This window comes from Tasmannia lanceolata, unplaced genomic scaffold (genome assembly GCF_043159265.1).
Source record: "Tasmannia lanceolata isolate RefF3 unplaced genomic scaffold, GAP_Taslan_0.1 ptg000025l, whole genome shotgun sequence".
NCBI lineage: Eukaryota > Viridiplantae > Streptophyta > Magnoliopsida > Canellales > Winteraceae > Tasmannia > Tasmannia lanceolata.
Window position 1 is genome coordinate 7039177 of NW_027518702.1, and position 15278 is coordinate 7054454.

The window sequence follows — 15278 nt, forward strand, 5'->3', positions numbered from 1 at the left end:
ATAATGACCCATCCAAATTGATGCAAGAATAGACCATTGGTACAAAGAGAAGCAAAAATTGGAGATAGATCATCTAATCAGTCCCACCTTGAAATTCACATTACCCAAGAGTAAAGTTGATAACCATTATCTAATGACCAACCAAGAATCAATTAACCAAGAGTTGGGTTGATAGCCGTTGGAGACCCATCATCTAATGGCCCCACCTTGAATCTCACATTGGCCAAGATGAGGAGTTGATAGCCATTGTGTGTGTGTGTGTGTGTGTGTGTGTTGGGCGGAGGGGGGGCAGGGGTGGTTTGTCAGCATTATAAAGAAAGGGGAGTCGACTAGTCTTTAAGCTTTTTTAACAGGAGATTTGATCAGTGAATTACTAGGGTGATAGCAATATCGTAGGATATTGATGCCTGCTTTTGATTGGTTAGAGATTTATATGAAAACTGGACACATCCAGCAAGTTATATACTTCTAACATCTTGAGACATCCATCACGATAAGGTGAAGACCTTGCTTTTCACCTTTACATGCATTGCTATTTGTAATGGAATATCAACTTTACACAATTAATCTTTTTACTAAAGATGGTTGAGCTTCAACTGTAAAAGAATGCACTCACAACAAAAGCATCCATTGCAAGAGCTGAGTGAAGAAGACTGGACAAGGACGACATTTGCCCGGCCAGTGCTCCTCGAATGAAATTGTGCATCTGAAATCCTGAATCAAGCATAAAACATGCTAAAAATCAAATTGAAGCACTTGTGTTGATAATTTGAAATTCAATAGCAAACAAGACTAATCAATGGCCTCATGTTTTAAATATTTGATCAGGAAGAATAATCTCCTGTTTTAATGTGCATAAACCCCATTGATTTTTAGCCAGATCTTTAAATCTTAAAGCAGACGTTGGAAGAATACTGATAACATTGCTTAAGCTATATGCAATGAATAGAAGATATAAAAAGATTTGGACAGGCTAAACTTCCATTCAAAAAAAAAGGTTGGAAGAAATAATAAAAGAGTGTAAACTAGAGGCAACCTACAGCAAAGGTTGGAAGAAACATCCATTCAAAAAAGGTTGGAAGAAACTAATGCCAGTGCTTAAATAAGGCCTTAAACTACAGGCAATGAATATCAGAAGATTTAGATAGGCTAAACTTCCATTTAAAAAAAGTTTGAAGAAGTCAAGCCAAAACAAAAAAAAGGAAGGAAGAAACTAATACCAGTCCTTAAACTCCATGTAATGGATATCGGATTGGACCCAAATTGCACCATTACCTTCGGCTATGTTGGAGACTAGTAACATATTGGACCCAAATTACACCAAAATGCTGCCCTCCATCACTGGCTCATCAGGTCAGACGGGTGAAGAGTTCGGCAAACTTCTCCATAACTTTCATATAGCGTCTTCATATACCTCCAGCTCTTCACAAGCATTAGCCCTTCTAGCTTCTTGGGTATTCGAAAACAATGCCTTCTGCTACACTTCTTGCTCTTGAATGACCAAATAGCTTGCTCACAATAGCCAAGGTAAAATCCATTGCAGTTCCAAGTCCCCTGCTAGTAATCACTTTACCGTCAATTACTACTCCGGCACCATTAGTAACTTGGCCAGTGAGCTTGCTGACAACAGAGGGATGAGCCGTTGCTCTTTTATCCTGTTACGAAAATAAGGGATAAGGTCTAAACTCACCTCCAAAAGTTAAAATCAATTAATTACCAATTTTCTGCATATTACCAATTTCTTGTACCTTGAGTAAACCTTGCTTGTGTAGCACTGCCGGAGACGAGCAGATACCGCCGTATACTCTTCCAGCTGATTCTTGTTCTTTGAGCAACTTCTTCAAAATCTTAGACTTGTGTAGCCGCTCAGCTCCAGTAACTCCACCCTGCAAATTTGCCGTCCGCCATTCCTTTGTCAGAAGTGCTAAAATAAATAATAAATAAATAAAAGAGAAAATCGTTACAGGAAAGACAAAACTTCCAACAACATAATTTCATTCATATATGGAATAGGAAAAAAGAAACACACACCCAATCTTGCCGGTAAATCTATACAGTTTCTATTATCCCTCCACACAGATCTGATCAACAATAAAATGTGAGACATCTTGGATCTTTGATTCTGTCAAAATCAAAATGTCATACTGAAAATGGCTCTCCGAGGGATTTTCACATTTTCCGCTCGTTAGAGATAGAAAGTGCAACAGATCGGCTTTGCGTCCAAATGGGCCGATTGGGGAGGTGACGTTCAAGACGAAAACAACCAGAAGCTTAGAAAATCTGGTCAAAGTGAAATTCAGGCTGCTTTCCATCAACTTTCAATAGGAGGAAAAGAACCAAATGTAACCTTTAGAGTTTTCTTTGAGTCTGGTTAGTTTTTTTTGGAGTTAGAAGATAAAAGGCTAGGATTAGTCTCAGGGTTTTAATAGGTTGGAAACTTTCAAGTGACTAGTGAATTCAATAGGTTCAGATTTTAAAAAATAGGTAGTTGAATAAATGGGATTTGCTAGGGGCCATCGCAGAAGGCATTTCACGGAAAGGCTGTTGCACGAGAGCCGCCACATAGGTTCAGATTTTGGATTGTTCATTTAATTCATCTGAGGTGGCTGCTCTCATGCAACAGCCTGTCCATGAAATGCATTCAGCGATGGTCCCTAGCAAATCCCTATATATATATATATATATATATATAGAGAGAGAGAGAGAGAGAGAGAGAGGAAAAGGATTGTACGCTCGAGCGTACCAAGCTTATGGTACGCTCGAGTGCCCAATCACATGGGTCCCACAATTTTTGTGGTGATCCAAAGCATTCATTTGCAAGGCCCTATCATAGATAGGGTGTGTACCAAAAATCAGCTCCATTGAATCATCCTAACCCCTTCAAAAGTGGAGGGCAAAAATGGGCAGATTTGTGGACAAACAGTGTCTGTCCATTTTGACCTCCACAAATGGATGGGTTAGGATGATCCTATGTAGCTGATTTTTGGTACACACCACATCTATGTAAGGGCCTTTCAAATGAATGCTTTGGATCATCCTAACAAAGTGGGCCCACATGTGATTGGGCACTCGAGCGTACCATCAGCTTGGTACACTCGAGCGTACAATCCTTTTCCTCATATATATATGAGGAAAGTTTTTCTAGTTAAATCTGTCCATTTTTAACCTCCACAAATCAAAGGTTGAGGATGATCCTATGTAGCTGATTTTTTGGGCACACCCAATCTATGCCAGGGCCTATCAAATGAATGTTTTGGATTATCCAAATAATGTGGGCACACTGTGTTTTTTGATCGGCGGACTAGAGAAGCTTCTCTAGTCGGCCGACTAGAAAAACTTTCCTCATATATATATATGAGAAAACGGTTCCTACACACATGTGTAGATAAGTTATCTACACACTAGCTTAAAATACAGTGGGGGCCACATTATTTGGGTGATCCAAACCATTCATTTTTAAGGCCCTCTCATAGATAGGGTGTCCACAAAATATCAGATCCATAGGATCATCCTAACCATTTGAACTTTGGAGGCAAAAAATGGACTAATTTGTGAAGGTTTAAAGACATCCATTTTACCTCCACAAATCGTAGGGTTGGGATGATACTATGGATCTGATTTTTTTGTAGACACCCTATCTATGTGAGGGCCTTTAAAATGGATGGCTTGGATCACCCAAACAATGTGGGCCCCCACTGTATTTTAAGCTAGTGCAGATAACTCTCTACACATATGTGTAGGAACCGTTCTCTCTCTCTCTCTCTCTCTCTCTCTCTCTCTCTCTCTCTCTCTCTCTCTCTCTCTCTCTATATATATATATTCTAGAAAAGAGTTTCTACACACTGGTGTAGATAACTTATCTACACACTAGATTAATATACAGTGGGGGCATGTTGATTGGGTGATTCGAAAGTATTCATTTGATGGTCCCTCACATAGATAGGGTGTTCCCAAAAAATCAGCTCCATAGGATATCCTAACCCCACGATTTGTGGAGGTAAAAATGGATGTGTATAAACCTTCACAAATCTGTCCATTTTTTGCCTCCACAATTTGAAGGGGTAAGTTATCCTTTGGAGCTGATTTTTTGTGGACACCCTATCTATGTGAGGGCCAATCAAATGAATGGTTTGGATCACCCAAACAATAAGCCCTCCACTGTATTTTAAGCTAGTGTGTAGATAACTTATGTACACTTGTGTGTAGAAATCGTTCTCTCTCTCTCTCTCTCTCTCTCTCTCTCTCTCTCTCTCTCTCTCTCTCTCTCTCTCTCTATATATATATATATATATATATATATAAATTGATATTTCCACCCTCTTTCCCGGCATTTCCAGACCCTTTCGTTCACATTTTTTCCTGAAAATTAAGACAAAAGGAATGGAAATCTAATCATTTTTTAGGAAAAGACTAGCACAAGGGGGGAGAGGGGGTATGGAAATATCATTCCCTATAATATAATATAATGCAGCACGCATGCATGTACATATATGTGTGACTGTGCACACGCATTTTGATGCATAATGTCCATGTACATTTGAGTGCATTTGCAACCTGCGTGAAGGCCATAGGCCCATAACCAGTATTTTGCAAATGTCGCTTGTGAAAGTTCTCAAAGTTTGTATGCATGAACCCAAAGCTCTGATGCATGCATTCAGTCATGCAACACGTAGCCCACCACACATGAAAAAAAATGCATGCATATGTGTATGTGTTCCGTGTAATGAACAGGTCGATGTACATACCCATGCAAATGTACTGAGGCCCTAATCTGCCATTTAATGCATTACACAAATGAGCAGTGAGAAAAAATATATATTTCAAAAAGGATGTGCTTGTGTATGCGTGACTACACTGGCAGACACGGAGCTGAGTCCCGCAAATATAGAGTTCAGTTCTACTCAATAATAGCAATTTATAAGTGCATGGCCAAGAGAGCTTCTCTGTAAACATAAATTGTGATACCATCACAAGAAAATTTTTAAAAAAAACTAAGGGTGCGTTTGGCTACCATGAATTCATTTTCATGATAAATTAGCTTCTTCAAGGGGTGAGGAAGGCTGGGAGAGGGATTTGCTTTCCAGAATACGAGAGGGACTCAATGAGGAGAGGGCAAGAAAAGCCTGAAAAATCAGGAAACAAGAAACTCCACTCCAAATGTGATCGATTTTTTTCCTGAATTTTTAGAAACTTCTCACCCTCAACTCATTCCTGCCCTCTCAAATCTCTCCTTCTACCACCTGCCCTACCCCTCTCACACAACTTGGAGACACTGATTTATCATGAAAAAAAATTCCTGGCTGCCAGACATGGCCTAAGTGTGCTATAATGTGTTTTTTTTTTTAATTTAAAAAAAAAAAACGTCTTAGTTATTTGTTTCATTTTCACACACAAAAAAATAATGTGTTCATCTCACCGGAAGAATGATCAAGTCATATATTGACTCAGCAGCAGCATCAATAGACTTGTCAGCAACAATTTTTGTTTTTCGAGATGCCACAATTTGCATAGATTTTTCAACTGAAGCAACCACAACATCCACCTTTGCCCGCCTTAGAATATCAACCATCATTACCACTTCCATCTCTTCACATCCATTTGCTATTGGAATAAGAACCTGTAAATCACTATGATGATTATAAGCATTTTACCAAAAATTCAATTTGTCATCACAGGCACAAAAGATGAATCCTAAGAAACATGTGACAAATGGATTGAAAACTGGTGCAGAGTAAATAGGATGATGTCCAATGGTTGCACCTGGCCCATTACATGAGTGCCGAAAATTCACTTAGAAATGGCAACATAGAGCCTGACACACATTAGCAGTAGAAATGTTTCGAATATAATGAAACAAGCATCGAGTAATGAATGTGAACGACGAGAAGTCCAACACAATTTTCATAACTGTGAAGGGACACATAATGAATGAGGTTCGTAACAATGTAAGGGGAATGCGGTTATGGGGCCTACTGTAACACAAAAGGTTATTCCAGTGCATCCTCATTGGCTCGGTCCACACAAAAAAAGGTGATTATGCAAGAATTATATACCAAAATACCCCATTAACATTTAAAGTGCATTTTAGGAGGAATCTAAAAATGGGAGGAGAAAACCAGAGACCTAAAAGCATGTTATTGCTGATGTCAGGCACTTGCTTATGCCGGCAGAATCAGCCCAACTGATCAAAATGATGCCAAACTTCCAACACCAGGCTGTTTTCCTATATTCTAGATGTAACGTGATTTTTTTAAGAATTTTCCGGAATCATTTGGACAGGTTTTTGGGAAATTCACCCATAGGGTATATGTGATGACTCTATTTGCAAATAGGGGTGCAACTCAGGTCGGGTTCATCCCGAAAAAAAAGTCGGATCGGTTTGGGTTGAGTTCGGGTTGAGGGTTTGGGCAACCCAACCCAAGTGAAACCCAACATTTTTTATGATTTTTTTAACTTAAAAACTCAGGTCGGGTCGGGTTGAACTAGGGTTAGGTTCGGGTTGGAAAAAAGGGTTCCTCAGGTCATGTCGGGTTGAACCTCGTCGGGCTGGAAATCTGATCGGGTCGGGTTCAAGTTGAAAAAAAGGGTTCCTTAGGTCAGATCGGGTTGGACCCAACTTGACCCGAATTGCACCCCTATTTGCAATTTTATTTTATTTTTTGATAGGAAGGGATTTGCAAATTGTCAAACTAGAAGATTCTTTTTGCAAATAAAGCAGTGGAAGACTTCTTTTGCAAAAAAACGTATAAATATACACACACATATATATATATATATACACCATTTACTGGTGTACCTAAATCGTGGGTAGGATATATGCTGTATTTCCTTACCACTATAATTGTATACAAGGTTTTAAATTTTGGTTTCGTGCCGAAATTTTGGCTGAAATCATGTAAAAATATGATTATGATTTCGTTGTTTTTTTCTTTTTTTCGGCCGAAATGTCTAAAATTTCGGTGTAAATTTCGATGATTTCAATGGAAATTTTGTAAAAAAGGCTAAAAACGAAATTTCAACCGAAATTTCGGTGACATTTCGGTGAAATTTCGCCGAAATCTTGTAAAGAAACGACTTCACGTAAATGTCGTTTCCGTCGTGGCCGAAACCGAAATATTTCGGCCGAAACAAAACGTTTCGGCCGAAATTTAAAACCATGATTGTATATAAGCGTTGCTCATTTACCTTTTATTTACTGGTGTATCTAAGTCGTGGGTAGGATAAATGTTGTATTTCCTTAACACTTTTAAGTGTATATAAGTGAGGTTCATTTACCTTTTATGCCCTTCAGCTTTTATGTATTGCTTAAGGGCTTTTATGCAATTTGTTTGGACTTAATATATAAGAGAGGAGACGTGTCGTAGGGTGGACTCTCTCTCTCTCTCTCTCTCAATTAACCATAGTCTGATATGATATTAGAAAAAGATCGATCATGATCCAGAAGAAGTATGTCCGTCAATTCAAAACCCCAATTCTTCACTCTCCATCTCTAGTCTTTTGCTTCTCCCTTCACTATTGGATTTGAGGCCTTATTAAACATTCATTCTCTTGTCTTTTGGCTCTCCCTTCAACTATCAGTTTACCTTTGACTTATGGCCTTCTCTGGCGTTGTAGCATCTTATATCTTGTGTTCAGATACCTCCTTGAGATCTTTGAACCTAGATTCTTGCAAAAAACCCCAACTCATCCATAATTCAATCCTTTCAAAGACCCAATCCTTCCCAACGAGCCATTTGAAACCCTAATCGCAACAAACCTATCCTTTTGAAACTCTAATCTCAACCTTAATTCCATTTGAAACCCTAACCTCCTTTGGAGTTCCACATAAAACCCTAATTCCTTTTTTTTGAATGGCACATAAAATCCTGATTTCTTTCCACCCATTTTCGAACCCTTAGTTACATTTCATCCATCAATTCAAACCCTAATATTTCTTTGTGAAACCATATCTTCCTTTCTTATTGGGATAGGTTTTAATCCAGAATTCTAATTTATAAATTCTATTTAGCCTGAATTCGCAAGGTCATATTTGGGGAAATTGATTGGATATTTGGTTCTTGATTGATTGATTATTTTGCGATCAAAATATTCTGATAATGGACCAGATACATGGGAACAATGAGATTCTACTATGTGAGTCGATTAATGCCTCAGTCTCCACATCACCTTTGCTGTGTAGCTTGATATCATGAGGAGCAACCAGTATTTAAAAACTCGTTGACTCGGCACGGAACTCGGCCGAGTCGACTCGGTTTCGTGAAGACCGCATTTTGGAGTAGCAGACTCGGCGAGTCCAGGCCGAGTCAAACACGAATATTACTTTTCTCTTGGATGGGATCGACCAGCAGGAGAATCTTGGCGATCTGTGACTTCTCCCACTGGTTGATCTTCGCAAAACATATTTCTGAATCTAAGGCTTAAAAAGACAAAAAAAAGAAAGATCCGTGCTTGATTTATTCAACAAAAATGATACGATTCATACCTATAAATCTGTGTTGAATGTCTCACAGTTCTATTCATCCAAAGAAAAGCTCGATCTCCCTTAGTTTCTTGTGCAAAAACCTTTTGCCATTGCCTTCATCCACTGTTTTCTTTTTGTGGAAGCAAACCCACATCTAAAGCCTATGATAAACCCTCCTTGCGGGTTTCCTGCTAGTTGGGCTTTCAATTTTCGGCAGAAGAAGAAAAATTCTTTCTAGTTTTCGTGCATTTCTTTGTTAGGAGGAAGAAGAAAGGTTCTTTTCTAGTTTCCTTATCTGCTAAGGTAATGAAACCCTACAATAAAGTATTTATTAGGGAAATCATACATCCGGCCCTGTCTTACCTGGGACAGCCCCCCATCTTTGTAAAAGAACAGACATAAACACATGAAGGTGGTTGTCCCAAGAAAAAAATATGGGGTACAGTGCATTAAATGACACGTTGGGCCCTTGTTCTTACTTGGGACAGCCCCTTTAAGTTAAAGAAATGCTACAAACACACTTGAGGACCTTGAGGTGGCTGTCCCAAGTAAAAAATGGAGCACATATATCACTTCCCTTCATATAAGTTATTAAGAAAAAGAAAATTCCTTTTCCAAATTGCTTTGAAATTGTAAATGGCATTTATATCACACTGCCAGAGATATAAATGCTGGTGGATTTTTCGATGTTCAAAACTCAGAAAAATTTGGCGGTCCGTTGAAATTATAAATGATGCATGGGCAGCAACTGATTCTGTGTGGGATTAATTTAATATATTTTGTGGAGACAAGTGCCACACATGCATCATTCTAAATCTAGAAGCATGCTTTGCAGGCTATTACAACTTACAATGTTCATTTAAACTCCTCACTTGCCGTTTCTTTTTTAGTTGCGTAGATGATCCAAGCCATCCATTTGATAGGCAACTTGAATAGCCAATAGGCCGATATTAAAGGGGGTACCAGTAAAAAAAATTGATTTAGTTACTAATGATACTTTAATACTTATTTTTACATTATTTCTATTTTTTTGAATTTTTTCATTTATTTAAAAAAAATTACGACTCATCTGACTTGGCCGCATCAACCGTGTTCTTGACCGCATCCGCGTCGAGTCGACAAGGATTTTCTTCGGCCGCGTTCCGCGTCAAAACCGCGTTTTTAAACACTGGGAGCAACACACTAAAAGAAGGAGGCAGAAAGCACGTGAACTGAAGAGGGACAAGCAGAAAAATATCTCACGTTTGAAATTTCACCAAACTTGAAATCACAGGACTTGAAATTCCAGGAAAAAAATATGAAATAAATTCCCTTTAGGCTTTAGACTTAAACTGTTAGAAAATAAAGTTGTAAGGCCAACTACTTAATTTATGATTTCTCTGAGCTAGTACCAAAAATCAGACATTTTGTGAGAAAATCAAATCCTAAACCAACTGGAAGTCTTTAGAATATTCACAACTGCTAATTTCATATGGTCTCGTTTATTGGACATCCAAACTTGACCTGTAAATTTTTTGAAATCGGCTGCAGAAGCTTTTCTTCGAAAACAGTGAGGGTATATAACATTGGCTAATTTCTCAAATTCAAGAGAAACAAGGAACTACTTACATGAGGGATATGATCGAAAGACCACTCAACCGTATTGAATTCTTCCTTTCTATGATGGCCACCACCAGCATGCATCAGCTACAAATAAACACAAAAGAAAGAGTATGAGCATACATATGTCAGCAGATAATTGACAATGCAACGGCAACATCCAAAAGAGATGATAATACACGTCTTTCAATATATCATTTGTTAAGATCAAAGAAAAAATTTAAACTTCTGGATAATTATACTCCACCACATGAATGACAAAACCATCCAACATAGAGTAGAAAGAGAATACCCAGAAATGGGGCACGTAAGCAAAAGCAAAGTACGCTCTTTATAGCCAGGGGTATATGTCCCAAGGTCGGGGGCATCCAAGACCGGTGTGTTCTTAGTCTTACGGTTTGTTTATTATAATATATTCACCTGAACTTATTATATACCATAAAAACCTTCCAGGCAGTCAAGCCTCTCAATTCTACCTCCATAAAGGGATTAAATTCCCTTGGGTTTTCAAGAAATTATGGAACTAGATGAACAGCTATGAAGAACCAGCCGTGAAGAAGTTTTGATATAAATAGACATATTTTTCATGACAGAATCTCTTTGCTTGAATTGATGTTAGAAATGTTTTGATATATATAGATATATCTGCCTCGTTGTTGAACGATCGAAGAATGTGCTGAAATTTTGTATCATGCCCTTCAAGCGTATCCATAAGCTACATTATTCGCGATTCGTGGCGCTTCCTCCCTAGGTCGATGGAAACCCTAGGGAGGGAGGCGGTTTCCCCCCCCCCCCCTCTCTCTCTCTCTCTCTCTCTCTCTCTTAATTTTGAGCCTCACCCTCTCTTTCTTGTCTCTCCCCATTGCTGGCCCCTTCTCGTCTCCCTCTCTTCCTCTGTATTTTTTGAGGCTCGCCCTCTCTTTCTCGTCTCTCTCCATTGCTATCAAAAGTTGAGCCGTGGAGGCCGGATCTGGAACCGTGGAAGCCAGATCTGGAGTATGGCTCTTCCGTGATGGCTAGATCTGGGGTCGTGGAGGTCTAATCTGAAACCGTGAAGGCAGGATCTAGAGTTGTGGAGGCCGTGATGCTGGATCTGAAGCCGAGGAAAACCGCAGAGATTGCCGGAGGCCGTGAAAGGCCATGGGTTGCTAGATCCAGAGTTGTGGAATGCCGGCTATAGGTGGAGCAATCTTATTTTTCAAGCCGAGGACAACCGGAGGCTGTGGATAGCCGAATTAGCCATGGGGTTGATGGGTTTGGCTGTAGGAAGCTGTTGTCTCCGGAATCAAGATCATGGGTGGTGACCTGAGGATGAACGTGGTGGCCAGTGGCAATGGCGGTTGTCGGATCTTGATGACGGTGGTGGTGGTTGAGACTCCCCCGCGGAGATGTTTTCTATAGAGGAAACAGAGATAGGACTGGAGGTGGTGATCGCGGTGATTGGTGGTGGTTTGAGGTGGAGGCCGTCGGAGATTCGATGTTGTTCGGTGGTTGGCTATCATGCACAGTGAGGGCGCACGATAGTTCTGGGCTTTTGAGCGGGATTTTTTAAAATCGAATTCGGTATGTGGTGGAGAAGTCGGTGTGATGTAGCAGGTCACAATCTTGACTTGGAGGGGCCCACAATATGGCAATTTTTTTGGATTCGATACAATTAAAGGCTATTGGGTATTGTAATGGGTAATGGGTTTTCTTTTGGGCCAAGGAGAATGCTCCTGGGCAATTCATACTATGTAAATCTGGTGGGACTACTGGTCCCCATTGTCAAATTTGCTGGTATGAATATATTTGTCAATTTTTAAAAAAAAAAGCTAGATTATTCAATCATTGAGGGAAAATTTCAAAAACTAGTTTGGGACAAAGGCTTTGTTGAGTTGAGTTGAGTTGAGTTGATGGAAAATTCCAAGATATCCGCTGCAAAACCCGACTTTATAGATATTTTCCCTAAATTAATGAAGCACTTATGCTATTATCAATTAAAAGAAAAGGATATTCAGTTAAAACATAGAATATTGTGATAAATAATCAATGAAAAAAGAAAAATCCAAACGTTCAAAACATTGACAGAACAAATACAGACAGAAACTTCCTGTATCATAAAATACACAAACCACCAAAAAAGAGGCATGATAGTCAATAGTATATTACCAGCACTCACCAGCATTCCTCCGATCTCTTCGGCAACGAGGTTTCCAAACAGTTGCTCAACAAGCGATAGGGCAAACTCAAAGGATGTCCCAGGTCCGCGGCTCGTTGTAAGCTCTCCCGATACTTGAATTGTCGACTTAACTGCCCAGAATGTAGGAAGCTTGTCCATAAAGGCCGGATGACAGGTCATCTTGCAATAGTAAACTACATCCGAGTAAGCAACCGAAAATTTTTGGTTGGTGAAAATTCGACAATTTGAAGACTCCACTCCATCTTGAAAAATTAAATAAATAAAAACTGGCATTGAACCTGTTTTCTCCTCAAAAGACCCCATGGCTCAAGAACAACTGCTGGGGCAGCACAGATAGCACCATACAACCTCTTCTCCTCAGCTTGTTTTCTCGTAATGTTTCGAAGGATTTCACAATCTCTTAGCCGTGCAGAACCCGGCATTCCACCCTGATAATGAAATTTTTGGATCAAATTCACATTGTGCCAATTTCAAAGAAAATAGCATCATATATCATCTTGGATAATACCAAAATTGGTTCTTATTTGCAAATTAGATTATTTTCACTTATTTGAAAAAGGTAAACAAATCCTTTCTAAAACTATTATAACCATTATTATTTGCAAATAATGGTTATAATAATGGTTACTTGCAAATAAGGATAGACCTTCCTTTTGGGAATTTGTGGTCCTGGTTGCATCTCTGTTTCTCTCTTAATAAATACTCTCTACCATTTAAAAAAAACATTTGAGTATATAAGATTATATGCAAGTAATTTTTACAGGTCTCTAAAAGGGCCTTTAAAAAACAATTCCAATCAGAAACAAAAAGATCCTTAATGCAAAATATTCAACAAAAGGTTTAGAGAGTAATTCACCGGTAGAGCTACGAGATCGAATATCTCGTTGGAGCAGGCCGAGATGAACATATCTGCAACGAGCTTGGTCCCGGCCGACGCCTCGATTTCGAGCTGTGGCTCGACGGATGCCACGAGCACTTCAGCACCAGCTCGCCGAAGAACATCGATTAAGATCACGGCTTCTATTTCCTCCGTACCGAATCCGATGGGAACCAGAACCTGCGCAAAGGAGAAGATTAGGGTTAGGGTTTCAATAAAGGGCGGGCAGAGGGAGAGAAGAAGGAGATTCTAGGGTTTTACTAGAGCATAAATGGGAGGAAATAGTAGAAGATTAGGAGGGTTAGGGTTTCAATAAAAGGGGGTGGGAGAGAAGATGGAGATTCCAGGGTTTTACTAGAGCATAAATGGGAGGGAAGAGAAGAAGATTAGGAGGGTTAGGGTTTCAGGAAAAGGGAGTGGGAGAGAAGATGGAGATTCTAGGGTTTTACGAGTGCAGAAGATGGAGGTTCTGGGGTTTTACGAGTGCATAAGATGGAGATTCTAGGGTTTTAAGAGTGAGGAGATGGAGATTCTAGTATTTTAAGAGTGCAGGAGATGGACATTCTAGGGTTCTACGAGTGCAGGAAGGTGGAGATTCTAGGGTTTTACGAGTGCAGAGGATTGACATTCTAGGGTTATAAGAGCGCAGAAGATGGAGATTCTAGGGTTTTACGAGTGAGGAGATGGAGATTCTAGGGTTTTAAGAGTGCAGGAGATGGAGATTCTAGGGTTCTACGAGTGCAGGAGGTGGAGATTCTAGGGTTATAAGAGCGCAAGATGGACATTCTAGGGTTTAACGAGTGCAGGAGATGGAGATTCTAGGGTTTTACGATTGAGGAGATGGAGATTCTAGGGTTTTACGAGTGCAAGAGATGGAGATTCTAGGGTTTTACGAGTGCGGGAGATGGAGATTCTAGGGTTTTACGAGTTCAGAAGATGGAGATTCTAGGGTTTTACGAGTGCAAAAGATGGAGATTCTAGGGTTGTACGAGTGCAGAAATGAGAGGGAGGAAAAGAAGATTGCGAGGGTTAGGGTTTGAAGAAAAGGCAGAGGAGGAGAAGATGGAGACTCTAGGGTTTTACGAGTGCAGAAATGGGAGGGAGAGAGAAGAGATACCTTTTTTGAAGGGGGAAGGGAGAGAGGTGTTGATTTGAGGGTGCGTTTTGAGGAGGAGGAGCTCGTTCTTCTCTTTTGGGGTTGGGTGGTAAGGGGTGAGCAGTATAAGGGACGAATCATCGCCATTGCCATTGCCGCCATTCTCTGATTACAGAGACGGGAATGAAGAGTTAAACCCTGGAAGAAGAATTAGTGGATAAAGGAGAACTGTGAGACAGAGTGGGAAAGGCTCATCTTTGATTGATCTGAACCGTCCAATTGATAGGCCTAGCTTTTGGATCTCGTATGACACAAAAATAGACTAAGCATTTGCTGGATTTAATCTGAGAAATGATAATTTTCCCCCCTCTTACGGATAAAATCTCCTCTAGGAAAAATACTGATACACCCCCTCTAGTTTCTAGACATTCAACTCTAACCTTGACTTTCAAAACGTGACAAGTACACCCCGAAGTTTATTTAACGTGACCGAGCAGATGGCGAAGCAGAAGTGACCCAAATGCCCTCGTCTTCCCCAACTGAAAATTAGGATTTTCAGACTTGAAAACTGAAAATTAAGGTTTGATTCAAACCCTTATTTATTTATCAACATAAACCCTCGATTTAGGAGTTTTATTTGTCTACATTCACACCATTATCCTGATTTGCACATAAACTATTACGTTCGCAACCGAAGATCTGTTGGACAAGTCGATGAGAACCAGATTTCTTACTACCTCGAGCTATGGTGACGTTAGAACACTGCTCAAAGAGGGTGACAAGAGAAAAGAAACAGAAAAGCAAAATAGAAAAAAGGAAAAATCGTTAAAAAAATGCAAACATTAGGTTGTACTGTGAATCAAGGGTACCTTTTGTTTTTCAGTAAAAGAGGGGTTGTCAGGTACTTTTAAAAGAGGCTTAGGACAAGAATACCCTCCTACCTCTTTTTCCCTCCACCTTTTTGCCCCTTTCCCCATGCACATTCCACATTTTCACTTACCTTTTCACTTTTTTCCCTCCACCTTCTTCTTCCTCAAGCCTTCCCAAACGTGGGAAACTCCATGAA

At 39.8% G+C, this 15278-nt stretch overlaps 1 protein-coding gene across 2 annotated transcripts; it reads right to left on the reverse strand.

The window, feature by feature from the left end:
- Window positions 1-428: 428 nt before the first annotated feature.
- DJ1C (Class I glutamine amidotransferase-like superfamily protein) lies at window positions 429-14564 on the reverse strand. Of its 2 annotated transcripts, none has more exons than XM_077368722.1 (9): window positions 14234-14541; window positions 13096-13296; window positions 12518-12667; window positions 12219-12398; window positions 10070-10147; window positions 5417-5617; window positions 1749-1886; window positions 1276-1655; window positions 429-714 (listed from the first exon to the last, which is right to left on the reverse strand). In XM_077368722.1, the coding sequence occupies exons 1-8, from the start codon at window positions 14372-14374 to the stop codon at window positions 1443-1445; spliced, it is 1302 nt and encodes a 433-aa protein (XP_077224837.1). In that variant the 5' UTR covers window positions 14375-14541; the 3' UTR covers window positions 429-714; window positions 1276-1442. The 2 variants fall into 2 exon arrangements, with proteins under 2 accessions (XP_077224837.1, XP_077224838.1); XM_077368723.1 differs by lacking the exon at window positions 429-714 and adding an exon at window positions 2032-2122 and having other exon boundaries at window positions 1517-1655; window positions 14234-14564.
- Between the last annotated feature and the right edge of the window lie 714 nt (window positions 14565-15278).

Coding starts and splice junctions, on each gene's coding strand:
- DJ1C (XM_077368722.1), bottom strand. CDS start 14,374: ATGGCGGCAATGGCAATGGCGATGATTCGTCCCTTATACTGCTCACCC. Junction 13,297..14,233: donor CCCTTCCCCCTTCAAAAAAG/GTATCTCTTCTC, acceptor TCCTTTGCGCAG/GTTCTGGTTCCCATCGGATT. Junction 12,668..13,095: donor TCGATCTCGTAGCTCTACCG/GTGAATTACTCT, acceptor TTTCATTATCAG/GGTGGAATGCCGGGTTCTGC.